General features: G+C 42.2%; 1 protein-coding gene across 10 annotated transcripts in view; it reads left to right on the top strand.

The window, feature by feature from the left end:
* LOC124292169 (melanopsin-like) overlaps window positions 1-20,968 on the top strand; it is a 59,332-nt gene extending 38,364 nt beyond the window's left edge. For 5 of the 10 annotated variants that reach the window (XM_046729221.1, XM_046729215.1, XM_046729217.1 and 2 more), the window contains one exon: window positions 19,011-20,968. In XM_046729221.1, the coding sequence (XP_046585177.1) occupies window positions 19,053-20,309 (1,257 nt within the window). In that variant the 5' untranslated portion in view covers window positions 19,011-19,052 and the 3' untranslated portion in view covers window positions 20,310-20,968. Of the gene's footprint in view, window positions 1-7,526; window positions 7,549-11,815; window positions 11,950-12,336; window positions 12,554-12,701; window positions 12,726-17,166; window positions 17,308-19,010 lie in introns of those variants that run through there. The other 5 variants (XM_046729216.1, XM_046729223.1, XM_046729214.1 and 2 more) reach the window with 5 other exon arrangements.
* The last annotated feature ends 1,711 nt before the right edge of the window (window positions 20,969-22,679 follow it).

The following is a 22,679-nucleotide window of genomic DNA, read 5'->3' as shown; positions in this document are numbered from 1 at the left end:
GTACTATCGTTCATGTGTCATCCTAAGCGTTAGGAATGATCTCATATCTTCATATATGACATATAGAGAATCTCACCCGAGTGTCTTTTGATATCAAATATATCACCACGAGTTGATAAAGTAACAAATATCGAAGGCTTGCCGAGGATATTTTTACTTTTATCTACTAGTGTTGATATATTTGATATCAGAAGACACGAGGGTGAGATTCTATTCATCATCAAAAATCACTCTTCATTAGTTTTCAATGAAAAATGTACGTCTCTGAACACAGAACTGCCAATAGATTTGCAGTGCAGCGATGTAATAACATTGTGACGCCAACAAGTTCATGACGTCATAGCATTGTCAGGGCATTGTACAAAATCTACTGTCAGAACAATATCTCCTAGGAGATATCGTCTGATCTCACACAAGCGATATCTACTGTGGAACACAGTTTTGGATGATAAATTTGGGATGTAATGATAACGTAACTTAATTGTAATATAATCCCCGGCCGGCATACATGATTGAAGTAATTGTCTGTTTGATAAGTTCACATGGGATTTAACCTAGTCGTCTAAGTCATTGCTGTGCAGAGCTGCGTCCATCTTTACAAGGCATCCCCGTAGATGACGGCAACTGTAACATCCCAATGACTAAACGTAGGCGACGTCAATGATCACATCGTTACAATACATGGACGCGGACAACGAAGGGGTTAACACCTGTACAAGACATTCATGTTGACGCCGAAGTTTTCACATCTCTATAAGATATCGACGTGGACGACTATGCTATCATCTCTATTAGACATTAAAGACTATTAGACATTAAGACGACGACAACGACGACAGTTAACCAAGACATCTATGTAGACGGGAGAAGGTCATGGAGGAATGGTAGCTGTTGGGTTATATCAACGTCCAGTACACGCCAGATAAATGAATTCTCCCTTGGTCTTTAGTGTATGTGACTTTTTGCCACTTAAAGATGGAGTAAAGTGTTCATCAATCACCAGTTCTTGTCGAGGCGGGATTTGCGGTGACACTTACAAGTACAAGTGGTGTTGCTGAGGCAATGAAGTAAACCAATCACACGAGCACTTTGAAACGTTGTCGTCGTCGATAAATCAACTTGACTGCGTCGACATCAAAGTCATACTTGTGATGGAAGATGTGTACACATGGTTGGTACCTTGAATGGAGGGACAGAGTCACTGTTTGATTGTGTTTGTAGACTTCATATTGGATCGATGTAACTGAAGGACGGAGTTTTATGTGGCCGCAGCCAGGCTTTGTCTCTCACTGGCCATGCACTGGTCAACAGGGTCACGCCACAATGTATGTTTGCATACAAATAAATACTAGGGGTACATATATCGACAAACAGCAACACCCAGTCGGTCCCCACGTATACTGTCAAAATGGCTAATGTAGACAGTCGGTTGCAATTCTGCTGAAGTCTGATCATTCTGGACCTATTCAGTAGGCAACAATTAAGGCAACATATTGTCATGGATGACAATTGTATCATTCTGTTGTGATACACACTTATACCGCTGTCAAATGCCACATAAAGCTATCCTGCCTTTACTGTCACTGGCCAGTGTTTACAATCTAACCGTTTTATAGATTAGTCTTTATATCTCGTGTTTTGGTGTTGTGGCCTGTAACATCTTTATCTAACGTCACTGAGCTGTTATACATCATTGTACTTCCTACCATGCTCCCTTACTAAATGAACACATGGCATCTGGAATCTAACACCTAACTGGTCAGCTGTTGTCAAACTGACGATAGATCGGCGTGAAGATAACAGTCATTACACAGAGGGCAGGTGAGCTTCAGAGACTTCAAAGTTCAGCACAGGGGAGGGGCTTGGTTTGGGAATGCAAACAAAGCCTATGCAGAACGTATTATGTGATATTGTGAAAAGTGATGGTGATGGTGGTGATGATGATGATGATGATGATGATGATGATGATGATGATGATGAACGACAGTGTGAGTACCGAAGCATGCTGCCCTTAGTAAGCCATTAGTAACCAGGATGTTCTAGGTAGTATTTGTCAGCAATTTATTCTCAAGCACGATGAAATGTTCGATACTGTAGCCACACCTATCCGTTCAGACCTTTCATCACGAGCAAATGGCGGCCTTGAAAGACATCGATGTGTTTTAAACACAGAAATAGACAGCGTTAGTGTCAATCAGGTAGTGTTATGAGCAATGCTTGCGTCAAGTATTCAAAGGCGAATTATCGAGATGTCGATCAGCAAACGACAAAGTGACAATGCAACGCTGAAATATGAATCCCTCTCAGATGTGATAGATCATTAATGAACTAACCATTATGAAGGCCTAACGAACGAGAGTGTCGATGTATCTAATGTCCCACGCAATGAATAATGTATTGATGTAGAGTGTTTAAAGAATCGTCTTTTTTATGATTGTTCACGTGACTTTTGCTGTCAAGTTAATGATGACCACTTTGGGGACGAGGCCGGCAGAAACGTGAGTTGAGCCGACGCTCAACGACGTCCGATAATGGCGTATTACATTACACCTGGATCATTCATGTGTTGGAAGCCTTCATCATTGATGAGGGAAATTGATTTTTATATTGATGATGTGCCACACAAAATGAAAGTAGTCTACTTGCTTTAAATCTCTCTCGACATAGCCCTGGTGGAGATATACAAATGATTTCTAAGGAGGTCGAAAATGTTGAAAATTGTCAGCAGTGAATATGTGCATGATAGTTAACTTGATTGTCAACAACTAAACTGACTTTCGAACATAGTGGCTGACGTCATGATTTATTTCATATCCGGAGTTTGATTAGAACATCACATCCTCATCAACCGCCGTTGGAAGCCCCAGTGTTAAGCTGTCCCCGGGGCGGTGGGGTAGTCTAGTAGCCGAAGACCCGGGTTCGAATCCCCACATGGGTACAATGAGTGAAGCCCATTTCTGGAGTCCCCCGCAGTGATATTGCTGGAGTATTGCTAAAAGCGGCGTAAAACCAAACTCAGTCAGTCAGTTAAACGGTCGTCAGCTGATATACATGGGGTTGTTAGGCTCGGTGACGTTGTTGGTGTCAACTTAACAGAACGACGTGGTGAAACAATTCGTTTGTTACACCAAATGTCCAGGACGTCGTCATACTGTTTGGATATTACTTACTGTGCCTTAAAACAACATGCAAGTATTCACATCAACTATGGGGCTACGTATGGTGCTATTTGATGTATAACGCGCACTCGCCAATATTCCAGCTGAATGACGGCGGTCTGAAGGTGATCCAGTCGGTTTGGTTCAGCAGAAAGGGCACATAGTGACGCCACTAGTTTGACATCTATCGCAGAAACGTCTACATGAATAGGAAGTGTTTGCATAAAACACAGTTATAGTGTAGTTGGAGTTTATAACCACGTCCACAATCATCTGTTGCTGTATATGTGACGTCACAGTTCCACTATAGGACATAGATTCAATTAAGTAAGATAGGATTACAAGCGCCGCTGGGCGTCTGCCGTACATTATACACTAACGACGTGGAGAGAGAGGGGGGGGGGGGAACTATTTCTGATGACCTGATTACAAGGAATTTTCAATCAACAAATTATTCAACCTTCTCCACCAGCTGCCACAGAGCTGCAGGTCAAGGTCAATTGACTTTTGCAATAACTACTACATGTAGTTAGGATTGAAACACGCTCGAACAAGAGCTACAAACGATGTGTGCCATTTTGTATGCAAATCTTTTCATAAAGATGAATAATACATAACGACATAATTCTTCTGTTTTCCTTTTGATATATAATATATTAGTTTACAACGTTCGATAAAAACAATGCACAGTATATTTACTGTATAATCGTTAAAGTGAGTCAGTCTTTTGGGACCGTGGTTGGAATATACCGAAACGAAGTTGTTTCACACTATCAGACTCCCGAACAGTCAAACACAGATAATGTGATCGCATCAACTCCAAATCTGCGATCCCTACACTGAAAACTTGCGGCGTAAAACAACAAACAAGATAATATCAACAACATCGACATAATGCATGTAGATATATTTAGGTAGATACAGGCAAGGGGGTATGTATACCTTTGTACAAGTGGAGGTATTACAAGTTGACGAGAGCGATATATTAATCTTTAACACCTGCCTGTCTACGTGTTATGTGAACATGGGTACAGTAACGGTGACTTAATCTACATTTCTGTTAATTTGTGTCTATGATGTACCAGTATACAAACGTTATGTAGTTGATATAATATTCTGGCAAGTGCATTTTGATAGTACATTATATGTGGAGACATCTTATCGTGTACAGTTTTGGAGTAAAAATAATCAGAATACTCTTTCAGTTCCTTTGCCCCAAGTGATGTCATACTTCATATGATGTCATCGCAGTGTATTCGTCTTTTCATTTTGTGCGTCAGGTGAAATGTAATGTCGTGGGTGATACTGTCCACATTTCCCACCACCTACGTTATTGTATTACTGCAATCCAATGTTCTCTGGCCCACAGCTTATCTCTGAATTACACGCAACATGAACCAGTGTGTGTGGTGATTTACATTCGGACAAAAAGTGTTTTTCACTTGTGTTTCATTATAAAGTTCCGATAAAATCATTTTGTTTAACAACATCCTACATACTTCACCCATATTGGATTGCGTCGCCTGGGGCAGACTGGTGATAAAAACCGTTATACCATAGATTGTGTTACAAGCTGTTCACGTGGAGATTTATTTGGTGGTAATCCAGCGTAGGTCACCTGCGTTGTGTGACTGCTGCCCACATTACGGAATGTTTATCCACGTCCCCAGTAATACCGGGACACTCTAACTTGATGCTGCCACTGAGGATGGAATTGACGTCATGGACTGTAGAATATTCTACTTGAATACTCAAAACTATCCACAAAACACAGTCAACACGTTTCTACTACAACTACTACTATTCTACTACTACTACCACCGCCACTACTACTACTACTGCTACTGCTACTGCTGCTGCTGCTGCTACTATTACTACCACTACTACTACAACTAGTAGTACATGACGGTTATGTTCGACATTTAGTGGTACATGAGATTGTACTGTACGACATGTAGTGGTACATGGTACCTGCCAATGTACTGTACGACATGTAGTGGTACATGATATTGTACTGTATGACATGTAGTGGTACATGGTACATGACATTGTACTGTACGACATGTAGTGGTACAGAGCTCCAGAGCTCCAGATAAGATATAGCTAATGTGGGTACTGTACCCACTGTATTTTTTTGGAGTGGATATTATGAATGTTGAGTGAGTATTTCATTTTCCGTTACCCACTGCTTTCAAATATGTGCGTATTTCAGTCATTTTACACACCTAAGTATTGTGTCATTGAGTAAGTTTACTAAGCAGGTATGTTCTGCCTTATGTGATACCTACTCAAACCCAACTTAAATATAATGGAAATGATTTCATAAAAAATCAGTTATCCTATACTGACAGTACAACACTTGTCCTATACTAACAGTACAAATTGATAGCAATCGATGTCTTTTTCATTACGCAAGCGATTTTTATAAGTATATTCCGTACGCATTTGTTTTAAACTCTTTGCGTATCTAACAGTGCGTAATTGGTGCGCAGCAATTATTTTTCAATGCGTAATTGGAAATTTTCTATGCGTATTTTACCCGGATACGCAGCTTATCTGGGCCTCTGAGTGGTACATGACATTGTACTGTACGACAAGTAGTGGTACATGACATTGTACTGTATGACATATAGTGGTACATGGTACATGACTTTGTACTGTACGACATGTAGTGGTACATGACATTGTACTGTACGACATGTAGTGGTACATGGTACCTGCCAATGTACTGTACGACATGTAGTGGTACATGACATTGTACCCTATGACATATAGTGGTACATGGTACATGCCATTGTACTGTACGACATGTAGTGTTACATGACATTGTACTGTACGACATATAGTGGTACCTGACATTGTACTGTACAACATGTAGTGGAATATGGTACATGACATTGTACTGTACGACATGTAGTGGTACATGGTACATGACATTGTACTGTACGACATGTAGGGGTACCTGCCAATGTACTCTACGACATGTAGTGGTACATGGTACATGACATTGTACTGTTCGACATGTAGGGGTACCTGCCAATGTACTCTACGACATGTAGTGGTACATGGTACATGCCATATGAGTCAATGAGTGTTGTTTTACTGCACTTTTAGCAATATTCCGACAACAACACAATGTGTGTGTGTGGTAATGCTACTCGTAGTGAACACCTCCAGATGTGGTACCTTGAAGCAGCCTTTGTTCTCCCACACGGAATCAATACACCCCACAACCCTTCACCCACACACGTTCAGGGACACGATGTTGTCTTTCAACATCCCACAAACTACCCAGTGATGTTAGTTCTGATTGGGACGATGCATTCATTAAGTGACGTACTCTCCCCACGACACTGTATTATTAGGTTTGTAGTGCGAGTATGTGAAGTATGTGGCCGCCATAAACACCGCCCTGTAGCATCGGCGGATGAAGGGATTACTCCACATCGTGACCAGTGATTTGAACACTTACAAGTCTGAAGGTCCTCAAACGTGGGTTGGATAATAAATCTGTGAGGCCTGATCCAGTTAAAGGGTCATTCATCATAGGAGTCATTTAAATCTACACATCACCCGCCTCTGTACTCCAGCTCCTCCTTAAAGTTCAGCTCATAAGCCCTGCATGTTTCATAGGTCCTGCGAGAGGAACGTGATTGTGTGGGGCTGTACGTGATTGTAAGCCTTGTTCTGTAGTCATCTTGTGTAGCCTGGTTTGGTACACTACTATATGATCCATGGGTTGGTGATGATGGTGCCGGGCTGCCGGTACTGTAAGGTGGCTGCTGAGTCTGAGACCTGAGATGTGCTGCAGTCGAATATTTTGGACTTGACCATTCTGGCTTCCGAGGCGACGATAACACCTTCCCATGGCATCAATGGTGCATACAGTTTCCTACGTTCGTGAGGATAACGGCCGCTTGTGGGGCTTGAAGCTTGTCTGTTAAGTGTTACCAGATTGTCTGAGGACAGTGAAGCTAAACCTTTAATACAACAGTTACTGATTTTCAACGAGCCATTTTTAGCCCCTCATTTAGACTATAAAAGTCTAATCGCTGGACACTTAAGTAGCTTTGGATTCATCATTTATAAAAGTCCCTGGAACACATCACAACAAGTGACCTTTTCATGTGATAGAACATCACAGATGAGCTTTAATTGAAGGTAATCTGTAGAACACGACTGATGTGAATAACACGGTATTCCCACTGTTTGCCGTTATTCAATAACACCCTTGTGACGGTAGCTAATGGCTCTGTGCTAACACGCTGGGCAGCGATGTCCTAATGGTGAATATGACGCTATATCGTCAGTGGGATCTGACGGAATTACAGAACCATCATATGTATCTGACGGTGGAGGACTGAACCACGACTGTAGCCGGACTACACGGGTAAGTGGCTTCTACACAAAGTATGAGCAAATTAGATTCGGATGGAAAGAAAAATCATTTAATTGTGCGTCATCCTATTGTGTACCTGTAGTTACGTGTGTACACCATGGTTCAGGTACACCCACGAACCTTCCCTATGTGATTAGAGACATGTTCATGTCAGTGTTTATACATGCTTGAGGTAATGTGAGTGGCGTCTAAAACTTACATCCTCTTTATGAACTCATGACCATGTTATCGTGAAGTGATATGATCTCTCTTCGCTTATATCTAAACATGTGTCTTTTCCAAGCTATAATTTCATACATCTTGAGTAACCAGGAAATACGTCTTGAGTCCAGGTATGTCTGTGACATCCTTGGACTTGACACGTGTGACCTGTGTGAGTTGTGTGAACAGGCAATACGAACCTAGGCTACGCCTATCTGTGATATCCGTTTACACGTGTGCGCTTCGTGAACGGGCTAATATCTAGCTAGTTTGCATATATCTGCGACATCCTGTGACTTGACACGTTTGAGCAAGGATATAATTTCATGACATATATACCAGGTGTATCAGGAAGTATATGTAAGTATATTTCCTCTGTCATCTACGGTGTTCATGAAATATGTTTGCACCGATTTTCATAATTGCTAATAACTTCCCAATTTGTAAATTCACCCTATATTAATATACAATTATGCTTGTGTTTTGCAAACACGCCCATCATTGCATGCCAATTACACACACGATAATGCAATATCTGGACTTTTATAATTCTAATTGCAACATGCAGCACCTTCTGTGCTTTCGTTGGTTCCATTGGTAATGACGATAAAAAACCCTCCCTCAATAACCCCACATCCCCCGTCAACCCTTGTACATCGACCTCAGTCCGTAGTGTCCAATAGGAAAGGCATCTTCACCCACTTTCATACCCACTTTGTACGCTCATCAATCATAATCATATACCTATTAGCTAATAAAGCAGACTTGATAATGATCTTCCAGCGTTCCTTCGTATAACTGATAACTAAGTGCCCCCCACCTCATCCCTGTACCGGCGAGTGTAACCTCATCCCTGTACCGGCGAGTGTACCAGATACGTGTGCTGTGTGGGGCAGCTCGCTGTAGGTAAATACCCACACTTTCAACACAACATGTCAGCTAATTAGTGAAATAAAACCACCATTTGTTGTACACGAGTACAAATATACTAATCCTGTATGCCATCCAAACAGCCTGGCGACAATGTATTACCGTTGTTAGAAGGTTGATATTTGGTACCTTCAAATCCTTAGTGTTTGGATGTTGTTGCTCGAGAACAGCTGATGGTATTCCTCATACTGACTTTGACCTACATGTGGGTCAACGCTACATGTGAGTCACCGCTGAAAGTTCTTAGTGAGTTGTGTTTGACGTCCCTCTGAACAATATTTCAATTATATCACGAGTTAAATGTGGAAGTACATCCCAAAATGATTCAGATGCAAGAAGATTATCCCTTTGAAACCCCAAAGATCCCGATATGCATGTAAACAGACGTGTCTTTGCCTGTTGTACCAATGGGCGATAGCATGAGCCACACACACCGCCCCGCTGTGATACAATGTCCCACCAGGTCCATGTCTTCACCTATAACGAACAAAAGTTATATTTGGGATTACACTTTCCTAGTAAAGTACAAAGTCTAGTACTTTTGTTGGGTTGAGTCCAATCCGGGATTCGTACCCACACCCTCAGAGTCAGGCACCTAATAGCCAGCACACAAAGTCAGCCGCCTGAGCCGCTCAGCCACCGCGGCTTCCACAAAAAAACAATGGGAGTCGGACAACTGGTAGTTTAGACTGCGGACTTCTGTTCATTACACTTTTCTATACTTTTTGTATGTTCTTAAGCAACCTTTCTAGAGTAAAAAAACCCCAAAAAGTTTGCATTTGTTGCAATTTATTTAAGGTTCAGCCTTTTAGGTCGTAGAATGACTGGACTATAATTGGTCCATACAACACGGTGTATCAGCTGACTTCGCGTGTCACTGGCGTCCTGGGAATATGGGCACATGCTTAATATGACTGTGTAATGAGTAGGTTGTTGGCTCAGCGATCACAAATAACAACTTGTTGTGGACTGTAACAACTGACAAGTGCTAATTAATAAATCAATACATTTCGGTTTATTCCCTTTCTATCAGTTCCTGTAATAACAACTGGAACGAAGTTTTCGCAGTGCCTACACAGACTGCCGATGTGATAAGTAACAATATATTGGTATCACCAGGTTATACTAGTTCCGTTGTTGGTCAGGTGCTGTTAGCCAATGTGATAAGAATGATACAAACTTGTGGTACACCCTGTAGGTGCGTTTGTCAACTCGTACAGGTAGACAGGAGCCACGGCAGTGGCGGCCCACCGACGTCACCGTTACGTAGGTTGTGGCCGTGTTTCTAGGTCGAGTTTCACCAAATTTCCAACATCTTTAGACCGAATTCCCATCTCCTAATCGTGGGTTTCACATCCCCTAATCGTGGGTTTCACATCCCCTAATCAGGGGTTTAACATCCCCTAATCGTGGGTTTTCATCCCCCACTCATGGGTTTCACATCCCCCTGATCGTGGGTTTCACACCCCCCAATCGTGGGTTTAACATCCCCTAATCGTGGGTTTCACATCCCCTAATCGTGGGTTTCACATCTCCCTGATCGTAGGTTTCACATTCCCTAATCGTTGACTTCACATCCCCTACTCATGGGTTTCACATCCCTCATCGTGGGTTTCACATCCCCAATCGTGGGTTTCACATCCCCCACTCGCGGGTTTCACACCCCCCTAATCGTGGGCTTCACATCCCCTTATCGTGGGCTTCACATCCCTAATCGTGGGTTTCACATCCCCTAATCGTGGGTTTCACATTCCCCAATCGTGGGCTTAACTACCCCTTATCGTGGGTTTCACATCCCCTTATCGTTGGTTTTACATCCCTAATCGTGGGTTTCACATCCTAATCGTGGGTTTTACGTCCCTTATCGTGGGTTTCACATCCTAATCGTGGGCTAAACATCCTAATCGTTGGTTTCACATCCCCTTATCGTGGGTTTTACATCCCTAATCGTGGGTTTCACATCCCAATCGTGGGTTTTACATCCCAAATCGTGGGTTTCACATCCCCAATCGTGGGCTTCACATCCCTAATCGTGGATTTCACATCTCCTACTCGTGGGCTTCACATCCCCCCAACTCGAGGTTTTCACATCCCTAATCGTGGGTTTCACCCCTCTTCACACACACACACACTCGTGGGTTTCACATCCCCCTAATCGTAAGTTTCACATCCCCCATTCGTGGATTTCAGATCCCCCTAATCATGGGCTTCACATCCCTTATCGTGGGCTTCACATCCCTAATCGTGGGTTTCACATCCCTACTCGTGGGTTTCACATTTCCTACTCGCAGGTTTCTAATCTAAATATAAACTCTACTTCGAGCTGTCTACATACATGTCGCTACGACGCCGTCATATCACTGTTATAACGTGCTACTTCGAGACTCCTAAAACCGCACTGGCTTACTCTAATCATTTAGCACAACAAACTAACTCCCTATTGTACAAACAGGTTTAGCGGTAAGCACAGCCCCCAGCAAACCAACCCTCGAACGGCCACTACATGCATCGAGTAGTCAGGCTCTGTGGGGATTGCATGTCCTCGTGGATCCGTGCTCATGATGTCAGCCTGCGGGTTGTCAGGTTGTCAGATTGTCAGGTTGTCAGATTGTCAGATCCACCGTCGTGTGTGGCGTTCAACAAACAACGAATGAATGAACAAACAAACATGAACCAGAGTCGATGTTAAAGGTGTTAGATGTTAAAGGTGTTAGATGTTAAAGGTGTTAGATGTTAAAGGTGTTAGATGTTAAGGGTGTTAGGTTGAGACTGGAGGAATCTTGGTTGCTAATTTCATCTCTCCTGCAGAACTGCTTGACCTTCACATATTCGTCACTTTAGAAATATGTAAGATGGAACATGCCACTTCGAAGACGAGGAGAGAGGACGAAGATAAAAAACCCCCCAAACAATTACCTGAAACATTATCGAATTGGTCAAACTTTATAAACAACATTATCTGTCGAAATGAATCCGGCTTGCGGGTATAATGTTTCCAACTTTCACATAATTCGTGGTTAGATAACAGGATGTACAGGAAATATGTAAATATCTACACACGTGACAGAAACATGCCCGGATCCTGTATTGGAAGGTATTAGAGAATAGAGACCATTCACTGTGACCACGTGACCCGGATGTAGCGCCTGGCTTGTGCACGCGAAGCGAGTTTATGCTTGACACACGTACTTGCGACTTGGAGTTGGTCTGTCTGGGATCCATGGTGTCAGGTGTTTACAGCTCTGTCCCCATTTAGTAAAGGTAAATACTATGTGTATATAATCAACACGTTTAAATGTGTTTGTGTATAATTGACGACACAGATCTGTGAGATGTTTTTGGTGTTACCAGAAAGCGTTGTGACTGACGTACGATGTGTCCAGATTACCGTGCCAGTACGTAGTAGGCCGATGCCGTAACCTGTAGGACATCCGAACATGGTATTTGATGCAGACTGTCTTGGGTGAAATTGACTGATGACAGTTGCCTTTGTTTACATTAATTCATAAACACATGTTTATGTTTGATACACAAGGAATCATACAACCGACCTTTTTGTATTTATTTATTAAATCTAGCAATACAAGCACCCATTCTTGGAAGTATATGTGAGATAATCAAATGAGAAGCAATATATTTGTTTTTCAGACTCGGGTTTGTTAATGTGTGGGGCTGTTGTCTATTCAAAATGTATATACCTTGAGATGTTTACACGAGACACGCCCCTCTTCCGAATAACCCTATTGCTTTATCTCCCATGGGACTCACGAGAGAACGACGTGTATCCAAGTACCACAAGACAAGTGACATTGTCCTATTATTCAGCAGATCGTGCATTAAAGATTTACCCAGTGGCTACTGCGAGGTATGAATCACCTGACGCAAGATATATTCAACATGCTTATGTCACCTACAATGCTTGTTATCTCAGCTGGCTGTGTGTATATACTGACGACACGCATGAATCACCCTGGACGTATGCTTGAAAGGAAGTTGACTGCTGTCGCTCTCAAAGAATGGAATACATCTCGTGCACAGTGAGTGATGTCATGGCAACGTGTGGAAACAAGAGTGTCCAGCATCTTGTAAATCATAAACTCAAAGTGTGTAACTACAAAAATAGCTTGTATATTTGCCAGTCGTTAAATCTATTACGTGTGTCTGGGATCCGCTTACCGCGACCGCTTCACCTCAGGCTTAGCCACAAACACGTACCGCAGGAATGTCTCAAGGGTCTTCGGACGTGCAATTATGCAACTCTTGAATACAAGTAAGCAGTTAAAGAGAGTTGTGTGTCGCCTTTGTTGAAGTGATCTGTTAACAGTGTGCTGACTGCCTTGAGCATTGTAGATGTCTTGCAGTTGGGGTGCGTCTGGCTTGTCGTCATAACGGTACCCATTGAAGTCACTGTGATCAGGTCGATCTCGCTGTGTGTGCATGTAAGGGTTAGGTATAAGGTTGTGTCCTTTTATGATGATTATGAATCAGGTAACAAGGTGTCAGCGTGTGTGAGATATGTGTCTCCGTGTGACCAGGGTAAGTGATTTAGCGATCCAGGAGCTCTGGACTTAGTATACACTGTCTTCGAATACACACGACATACGGAAATATTGTCTGATACTATTACTGACCATCTAATCCCCAATATGGCAAGTACTTGGAAGATGGAGACAAAGGATGTTTGGTAGACATGTTAGGGGCGTTTCTAGATTTTCCTGACCAGAACATGTCCATTTGAATTCCATATTGTGACTCTTATCTATTTTCCTGCGTGTTTAGTGCGACCAATTTACAAGCCTTTGCATGTGTTTGTGACAGTGTGATGCGTTGCCAGCTGTCAGCTATAGAATGGTGTTGAGTGAGTGAGTTAGTGAGTTTAGTTTTCGCACTCTGCAATATTCCAGCTTTTTGGCGGCGATCTGTAAATAATCGAGTCTGGACCAGACAATCAAGTGATCAACAGCATGAGCATCTATCTGCGCAATTGGGAACCGATGAGAATGGTGATGAGGCGTATAGACGATGTGTGTGGCACAGAGTGGTATGTTTTACGTAAAGTAAACTTGTAACATAATATTGTCTATATAACGTAGAGTGATCTCTGTAACATAGCGTGATGTGTACAACAACAATCAAGGTGTGTTATATATGATGACTGTGTGACTTAAAGTGATATGTGTAACACAAAGTGCTGTGTGTAACATACAATGATGTGTAACGTAAGGTGACCAGTGTAACATAGAGTGATGTGTAACGTAAAGTGACCAGTGTAACATACAGTGATGTGTAACGTAAAGTGACCAGTGTAACATACAATGATGTGTAACGTAAAGTGATCAGTGTAACATACAATGATGTGTAACGTAAAGTGACCAGTGTAATATACAGTGATGTGTAACGTAAAGTGACCAGTGTAACATACAGTGTAACATACAGTGATGTGTAACGTAAAGTGACCAGTGTTACATACAGTGATGTGTAACGTAAAGTGACCACTGTAACATACAGTGATGTGTAACGTCAAGTGACCAGTGTAACATACAGTGATGTGTAACGTAAAGTGACCAGTGTAACATACAGTGATGTGTAACGTAAAGTGACCAGTGTAACATACAATGATGTGTAACGTAAAGTGACCAGTGTAACATACAGTGATGTGTAACATAAAATGACCAGTGTAACATACAATGATGTGTAACGTAAGTGACCAGTGTAACATAGAGTGATGTGTAACGTAAAGTGACCAGTGTAACATACAATGATGTGTAACGTAAAGTGACCAGTGTAACATACAATGATGTGTAACGTAAAGTGACCAGTGTAACATACAGTGATGTGTAACACCAGTGTAACATACAGTGATGTGTAACGTAAAGTGACCAGTGTAACATACAGTGATGTGTAACGTAAAGTGACCAGTGTAACATACAGTGATGTGTAACGTAAAGTGACCAGTGTAACATACAGTGATGTGTAACGTAAAGTGACCAGTGTAACATACAATGATGTGTAACGTAAAGTGACCAGTGTAACATACAATGATGTGTAACGTAAAGTGACCAGTGTAACATACAGTGATGTGTAACGTAAAGTGACCAGTGTAACATACAGTGATGTGTAACGTAAAGTGACCAGTGTAACATACAGTGATGTGTAACGTAAAGTGACCAGTGTAACATACAGTGATGTGTAACATACAAGTGAACAAAGTGACTGTAACATACAGTGATGTGTAACGTAAAGTGACCACTGTAACATACAGTGATGTGTAACGTAAGTGACCAGTGTAACATACAGTGATGTGTAACGTAAAGTGACCAGTGTAACATACAGTGATTTGTAACGTAAAGTGACCAGTGTAACATACAGTGATGTGCAACGTAAAGTAATGTGTAAAATAAAGTGATGTGTAACATACTGTGATGTGTAAAATAAAGTGATGTGTAACATACAGTGATGTGTAACGTAAAGTGATGTGTAACATACAGTGATGTGTAACATAAAGTGATGTGTGTATGGTGAATTACGAGTCCATGTACATCTGCAGATCTTCAGATGGGTACAAAACGTTTAAGGAAACGCTATATGAAACGTCGTGGTTGTGGTCAGTACCAGTCAGCTCGTGTATGCCCTGGTTACTGTCAAACATCGTGGTTGTGGTCAGTACCAGTCAGCTCGTGTATCCCCTGGTTACTGTCAAACATCGTGGTTGTGGTCAGTACCAGTCAGCTTGTGTATCCCCTGGTTACTGTCAAACATCGTGGTTGTGGTCAGTACCAGTCAGCTCGTGTATACCCTGGTTGCTGTCAAACATCGTGGTTGTGGTCAGTACCAGTCAGCTTGTGTATCCCCTGGTTACTGTCAAACATCGTGGTTGTGGTCAGTACCAGTCAGCTCGTGTATACCCTGGTTACTGTCAAACATCGTGGTTGTGGTCAGTACCAGTCAGCTTGTGTATCCCCTGGTTACTGTCAAATATCGTGGTTGTGGTCAGTACCAGTCAGCTTGTGTATCCCCTGGCTGCTGTCAAACATCGTGGAATGGTCAGTACCAGTCAGCTTGTGTCACCATGGTTACTGTCAAACATTGTGGTTGTGGCCAGTACCAGTCAGCTTGTGTATCCCCTGGTTACTGTCAAACATCGTGGTTGTGGTCAGTACCAGTCAGCTTGTGTATCCCCTGGTTACTGTCAAACATCGTGGTTGTGGTCAGTACCAGTCAGCTCGTGTATCCCCTGGTTACTGTCAAACATCGTGGTTGTGGTCAGTACCAGTCAGCTTATGTATCCCCTGGCTGCTGTCAAACATTGTGGTTGTGGTCAGTACCTGTCAGCTTGTGTCACCATGATTACTGTCAAACAGGCACAGTGACACAAATATGTCACCCCCACATCCGCACTTACCCAACCCCACCCAACTGTTTGGTGGTGCAACAATATATAGGTCTTGACCTGCCGCTGTTAGGAAGCGATACAGGACATGATGTATCAGTTTCATACAAAAGTCAGCTGTACACAACCATGACACACAGATAATCGTATCCGGGTCACAGCACGTCACGCTGGACAGTCGTGTGCAATGTGCAGTTCATATGATCTAGCTTGTATAAACAGGTGGGACTGAAGCAGGTACTTGTTCTGACGAATACCCTGTTTCGTATTAACGATGATGAGACACTCCAGTATAATCTCTTGCCAAATCTTACAAGTTGAACTGTTTTCCACATATAAGAGACGGTACAGTTGGATAGATTTTGTCATTTCAATATTTTCAATACGATAAGGAGTGAGTGAGTGAGTGTAGTTTGAGGTCGCGTTTAGCAATATTCCAGCAGTATCACGGCGGGGGACACGAGAAATAGCCTTAACACACTGTACCCATGCGGGGAATATAACCGGGATATTCACCGTAACGAGCGAACGCTTTAACCACTTGTCTACCCCACCGCATATATAAGTAGAGAGAACATGTGCGATGTCATAACGTGTCAACGGGAACGTATGTCGTAAAAATGTACTTTACATCCAGTTGAAATGGGTGTGTGCTTGGCAATGTCTGTTAGACTTTCATTTTCGAGTTCTGTTTGTTCTGCGATGTACGCTTGTCGACATTTTGTCGATCTTGTGTCGGTCTCAAATCTAATAAATGTATTTTCCCTGAACATCATATGTGCTTTCAATAATGCTAATTTGTTTTACACCTCCCCCCACCCTACTTCGAAATATTTAAGGATGTCAGCGTGACCGTGTAAGTCTTCTTGCCTGTTCACGTTTTGTCGAAATAGCATGTTCACCGTGAAAGGTCAATTTATCACCCGATCATTAAAGGTGTCATATGCACACAAAGTAATTTTAGGGATTGGTCGTCTAGAGTCGCCCACCGCAGCGATAACTCATTCACTAATGCTGAGGTTGTTTCCAAGTTTAATTCTGACGTCACGCTGCATGACTGACATCACCGGGTGTCCCCGACACTGGTCACGTGACGGTGTCGCAAGCTACGTTATCTACAGCCGTTCATTCAGTCAGGCAAATACCCCGTGTAGTATACACGCGCAGGAATGTACGATAATACCCACAGGTATGACGGTATCACGGCGGTATATGCATAACCTAGACAGGTAAGGGAAACTGTATAGACAGTGAAATCATGTTTAATTATATTTAGAAAACAAGCCTCACGTTGAAAGTATTCAGTATTCAGGTCTGAATTTCATGTCCGTATAACATCCTTTCAATGACCCACAGTGGTGTCGAATGTGTGAAAAGGACCGAACTGTTTGAGCTTAAGTAACCCGCTCTGTGCTTCATACTTGGAGATGTATCTGTATAATCTCCCTGAAAAACACAAACAGTAATAAACGATCTAAGGTAGATTCGTGGTTACAGTGTACAGAAGATAGGGGAGTGGCGGCAGATCAAGTCCCGTCGTTAGTAACCTCAGGATATTACCATCACTGATGCAATTTTAAAGTTTGGTGTTGGGGTGAAGATAGCTTTGGGGAAAGGGGATGAGGAGTAACGTGTCACCTGTAATAGATATTGTTATAATGGCACACGACACATCTGTATTGAACACGTGTGTTGATGGCCATATCGCTCTTTTCCTCATTTATAGCGATTGTCTATCACTTCCCGGAGGCTGACCTCTAAATATAACACAGGTAGCCAGTTGCAGGTAGTGTCCTGTTGATAGCGGTGACAGGTGTTACCCCAGGTATGTCGGACAATCCCAGCCACAGATATACACAGCATGTCAATATTGTCATGACAACGTAGGACTGGCTACTTGTTAAAAGAAGAAACTCGCACTATGTATATCAGAACTGTCTAGACTTTTTGGGATGAACGTGCAAGATTACATCTTTTATAAACATAACTGGTACATGTGAAAAGGTACCTGTCGCCAGCTGAGTGAGTGAGTGAGTGAGAGTGAGTGAGTGAGTGAGCCTCACTTCCCCTAAACTGAGTCATTATTGCATTAACCACTAGACTACGATTAACACACGTGCTGCGCGAATGCACATGCACTTTGCATATATGCATTCTATCTGCGTTGGCGTGGTTGCTATGTGATCAATCTATGATGCTAACTTGAATTTATAATCAGTCACTCGTTAAGAGAAACATATGTTCATTTAAAATCTCATTGTAGGATATAAAATGATCATGAATCTATTACCGGGACAATTATTAAATAATATCAGATTAAAATGGATGAATACATCAAAAACTGCGTTACATATGTTATATTTGGGATTACACATTCTCAGTATAGTACAGATTCTAGTATTATTGTTGGGTTGAATGCCATTCGGGATTGGAGCCCACACCCCGAGACTCTCCCAGTGTTAATTGAGACTGGGAGGTACCAAACCTTAGGCAATAAGAACAACGGGGAGTCCGACAACTTGGTATCGAGGTGCATGCGTCTGATATATACGTGTTAAGGTGCCTATATAGACACGAGCCCACACGTCCGGTACAATAGTTTTCACAGGATATGTATATAAATAGTATTCTGGTGACGTGAACATATATACGCTTCGGTCATACCCACGTGTATACGTGTGATTACCCTATCCTTGACGTATCTACCTATTACTGAGGAATTAATAACTGTCAATATTTGGCCTGAGTCTGTGATATACAGCCTATGTACTTAACGTACAGTTACACTTCCTAAAGTCAAACGTAATAGGCTTCGAGTGTGTTTCATGGCACAAGTGATCATTTCCTCTCAATACACTCAGTATGTGTCACTGGAAAAGCAATGTATGAATACAACCAACGATGTCTGTTTAACACCTTTTTTGTGTTTCAGGCCATGCGATAACACCACGTGTTTGGAGAACAGCCGGACATCATGATTCCTGCCATTGAAATGGAAACATTCATGACGATGAACACCAGTACTCCAGACTCTCTCGGTGCCACCTCATTGCCGTCAGACAACACCTCATCCAGCGACTACGACTACAAGCACGACGGCCATGCACTATTCAAATGGCACGGCTCAGAGATACTCTTCCTTGTAATAATATTCCTGGTGGGTACGGTGGGAAATGGCCTCGTATTGTACATCTACCACATCCGGTGGAGACGCTCCAACTTTACCTTCTTCATCAAGGTCTTGGCGGCCATAGACTTCTTCAACTGTGTTGTATCAGTGCCGATGTTTTTTGTGATGACAGTAGACGGCAGCCATTCGGCGTTCGCCCCGCTGTGTAAGACGACATCGTTTATAGCAATGTCCAACGCCGTGTCGTCAGCTGTGGTCCTGACAATAGTTGCCTTTGACAGAAACAGGAAGATCCACAGACCACTAAAGCATGAGATTCGTGAATCCACTACACGTCAGCTGGTGGTGATCGCACTAGCGATTGGACTAATAGTGTCTGTGCCTGGTGTCTTCACGTTTGGAAGTAAACGTACTCGTTATAGCGAGGACGGTAGGTTATTCAACATCACATGGTGTTTCTTCTCGGACGAGAAACTAGGCACTACCCTGGTGTACGCCTATGTTGGGGTGCTAGGTGCCGTGTTCATGGTCATCATGGTTGCCATGTCGACTCTGTACTTTTCGATCTGGAGAGCACTTCGGGTTCATCTACAGAGGCGGGAATCCCTTGGGTGCCACAGGTCTTCCATCGGCATGACCAAAAACGGAAACTACTACAGATCTCAAAAGACTACAGCTAAGCTATTCTTTATCATAACTGTGGCATTCTTTGTGAGTTACTTCCCCTATTATATCAGCATTGCAGTATTCCTCATAGATGATTACAAGCATCAGTTGACATCGTTGACGAAAGCTTTCGCCGACATTGCCAAACTTGCGCCATTGGCGAGTTGTGCTATAAACCCTCTAATATACAGTATATCCTCGGCTCGATTCAGGCGGGAGATTGCCCAGATCTTTAAACGTGCCGGGCGAACGTCTGAAGCGAAAAAGAAGATTTTGTTCAACTCACTAAATAGCCAGGAACAAGCCGGGCAGCTCAAACTGAAACACTCTCGCTCACAGTCGGGCTCGTCATTTGGACTTAAGTCAGTCTCAAATGATCAGATTGTGTTTGGAAAGATCAACATTCCTGGAACTGATAAACAATCGTACTCTTGAACTCCATATGTGACTTAAGTGATATGCAGCCTTCTATATGTATTTTTCTACAGTGGACAAGACCAAAGCCAGTTGTTGCCTTCTTCCCTCATCTCCAAACAAAGGGGACGATTCTCTGTGTGTTCATTCGCTGTGTTAAAGTGACATCTGAAAATAATATCCACCATTTAAAGGTGTGCCGGGGAATTTAACGAATCCCTATTCAATGAGCTAAGCCAAAGGTAACATTGCGACCTCGGGGAAGTAGGAGGCGCACAAATATTTGTTTTTCTATTAGCCTATGAAATATCTAATGACACAATATCTCACATGTCTTTTATCAAAACCGTTCCCAGTGTTTACATGTGTTGAAGTTAATTTTTCAATTTTAAATATTTTCTCTTTCTTTGAACATGGATGCTTAAATGTTTGAAACACATTCCTCACCATGTCTAAGAGGTACGATATGATTGGTTAGAATGTTAGCTATTTGTCAGCAGCTCACACTGGCGGTATGTTGATCCGATGGTTATATTCAGACTGACGATAACACGGCGGACCGTCGGTCACATCCAGTATGCTGGCATACATTACGTCCTTCCAGGATGACCAACACACATATTTTCATTTTACATGTGTTTTCTATCACGTGTCAGCTTCATATAAAATCTCTTGTTTCATGTTTTGTTACTTGTCATTTATGTCACAATATGAACATCTATAGCTGTTGCTTCAATATATGGAGTGTGGCAGCTCAGACTATTGGTTTACGCAGTTGACAACGATATCAAAACTCTGTCACAGCAATATCACAGAAGTATTAAAGCACAGCAATATCACAGAAGTATTAAAGCACAGCAATATAACAGAAGTATTAAAGCACAGCAATATCACAGAAATATTAAAGCACAGCAATATCACAGAAGTATTAAAGCACACCAATATCACAGAAGTATTAAAGCACAGCAATATCACAGAAGTATTAAAGCACAGCAATATAACAGAAGTATTAAAGCACAGCAATATAACAGAAATATTAAAGCACAGCAATATCACAGAAGTATTAAAGCACAGCAATATAACAGAAGTATTAAAGCACAGCAATATCACAGAAGTATTAAAGCACAGCAATATCACAGAAATATTAAAGCACAGCAATATAACAGAAGTATTAAAGCACAGCAATATAACAGAAGTATTAAAGCACAGCAATATCACAGAAGTATTAAAGCACAGCAATATCACAGAAATATTAAAGCACAGCAATATCACAGTAGTATTAAAGCACAGCAATATAACAGAAGTATTAAAGCACAGCAATATCACAGAAGTATTAAAGCACAGCAATATAACAGAAGTATTAAAGCACAGCAATATCACAGAAGTATTAAAGCACAGCAATATAACAGAAGTATTAAAGCACAGCAATATCACAGAAGTATTAAAGCACAGCAATATCACAGAAGTATTAAAGCACAGCAATATCACAGAAGTATTAAAGCACAGCAATATCACAGCGGTGTCCACGGTATCACAGCAGTGACAGAGACGTTATAGTGAGTGAGTGAGTTGATCACAAGCGTGAACGAAAAACACGGTGGAAAAACACGGAATGCCGAACGACGCGTTAACCTCACGTAGTCTGACGTAGAACACAGTTCGGGACAGGCAACTCCATGTGAAGCCGGAGTGCTCTATAGAACGCCGTCATGGTGTAATTGAAGGGCATACAAGTTAAGAGTTAGTTATAGACGCACAAAATCATAAACAGTTGTCCGCCGTTATGGCCATTCAGCTTCGGTCTGCGTACTGAAGAAAACATAGTTCTGTTTGAAAACAGTTATGCCAAACTATTTAGCAAACTTCAGCTCCTGTGTTTAAATCTGAAGCATGTCCTGCCCTACCGGGACACCCGACACCAACACTAGGGGAGGCCTTGTTGGAGGTGAAGCAGCCATTGTTAGAGATAAATGACCATCATTGTTTCTTCTTATTATAGATAACCCTTATATTTGTTTGTACCCATGAAGATCCGGGTTAGAATTGATCTTCAGCGACCCATGCTTGTCGTAAGAGGCGACTAAAGGGATCGGGTAGTCAGGCTCGCTGACTTGGTTGACACATGTCATTGTATCCCAATTGCGTAGTTGGATGCTCATGATGTTGATCCCTGGATTGTCTGGTCCAGACTCGATTATGTACAGACCGCCGCCAAAAAGGTGGAATATTGCTGAGTGCGGCGTAAAACTAACTCACTCACTCACTATATTTGTTTGTTCTGGTCTTAAATGGTGTGTTCCCTGAACTGGACACATTCCATCAGAATGTAGAGACTGTGTGTGTAGTCTGTGCCTCCATATCTTACCTTGTGCCGTGTCTGTATACATTCCC

This window comes from Haliotis rubra, unplaced genomic scaffold (genome assembly GCF_003918875.1).
Source record: "Haliotis rubra isolate DU_JTF1 unplaced genomic scaffold, ASM391887v1 Scf51, whole genome shotgun sequence".
Lineage (NCBI taxonomy): Eukaryota > Metazoa > Mollusca > Gastropoda > Lepetellida > Haliotidae > Haliotis > Haliotis rubra.
The sequence above is the reverse complement of the archived record's forward strand: the minus strand, read 5'-3'. Positions and strand labels throughout refer to the sequence as shown.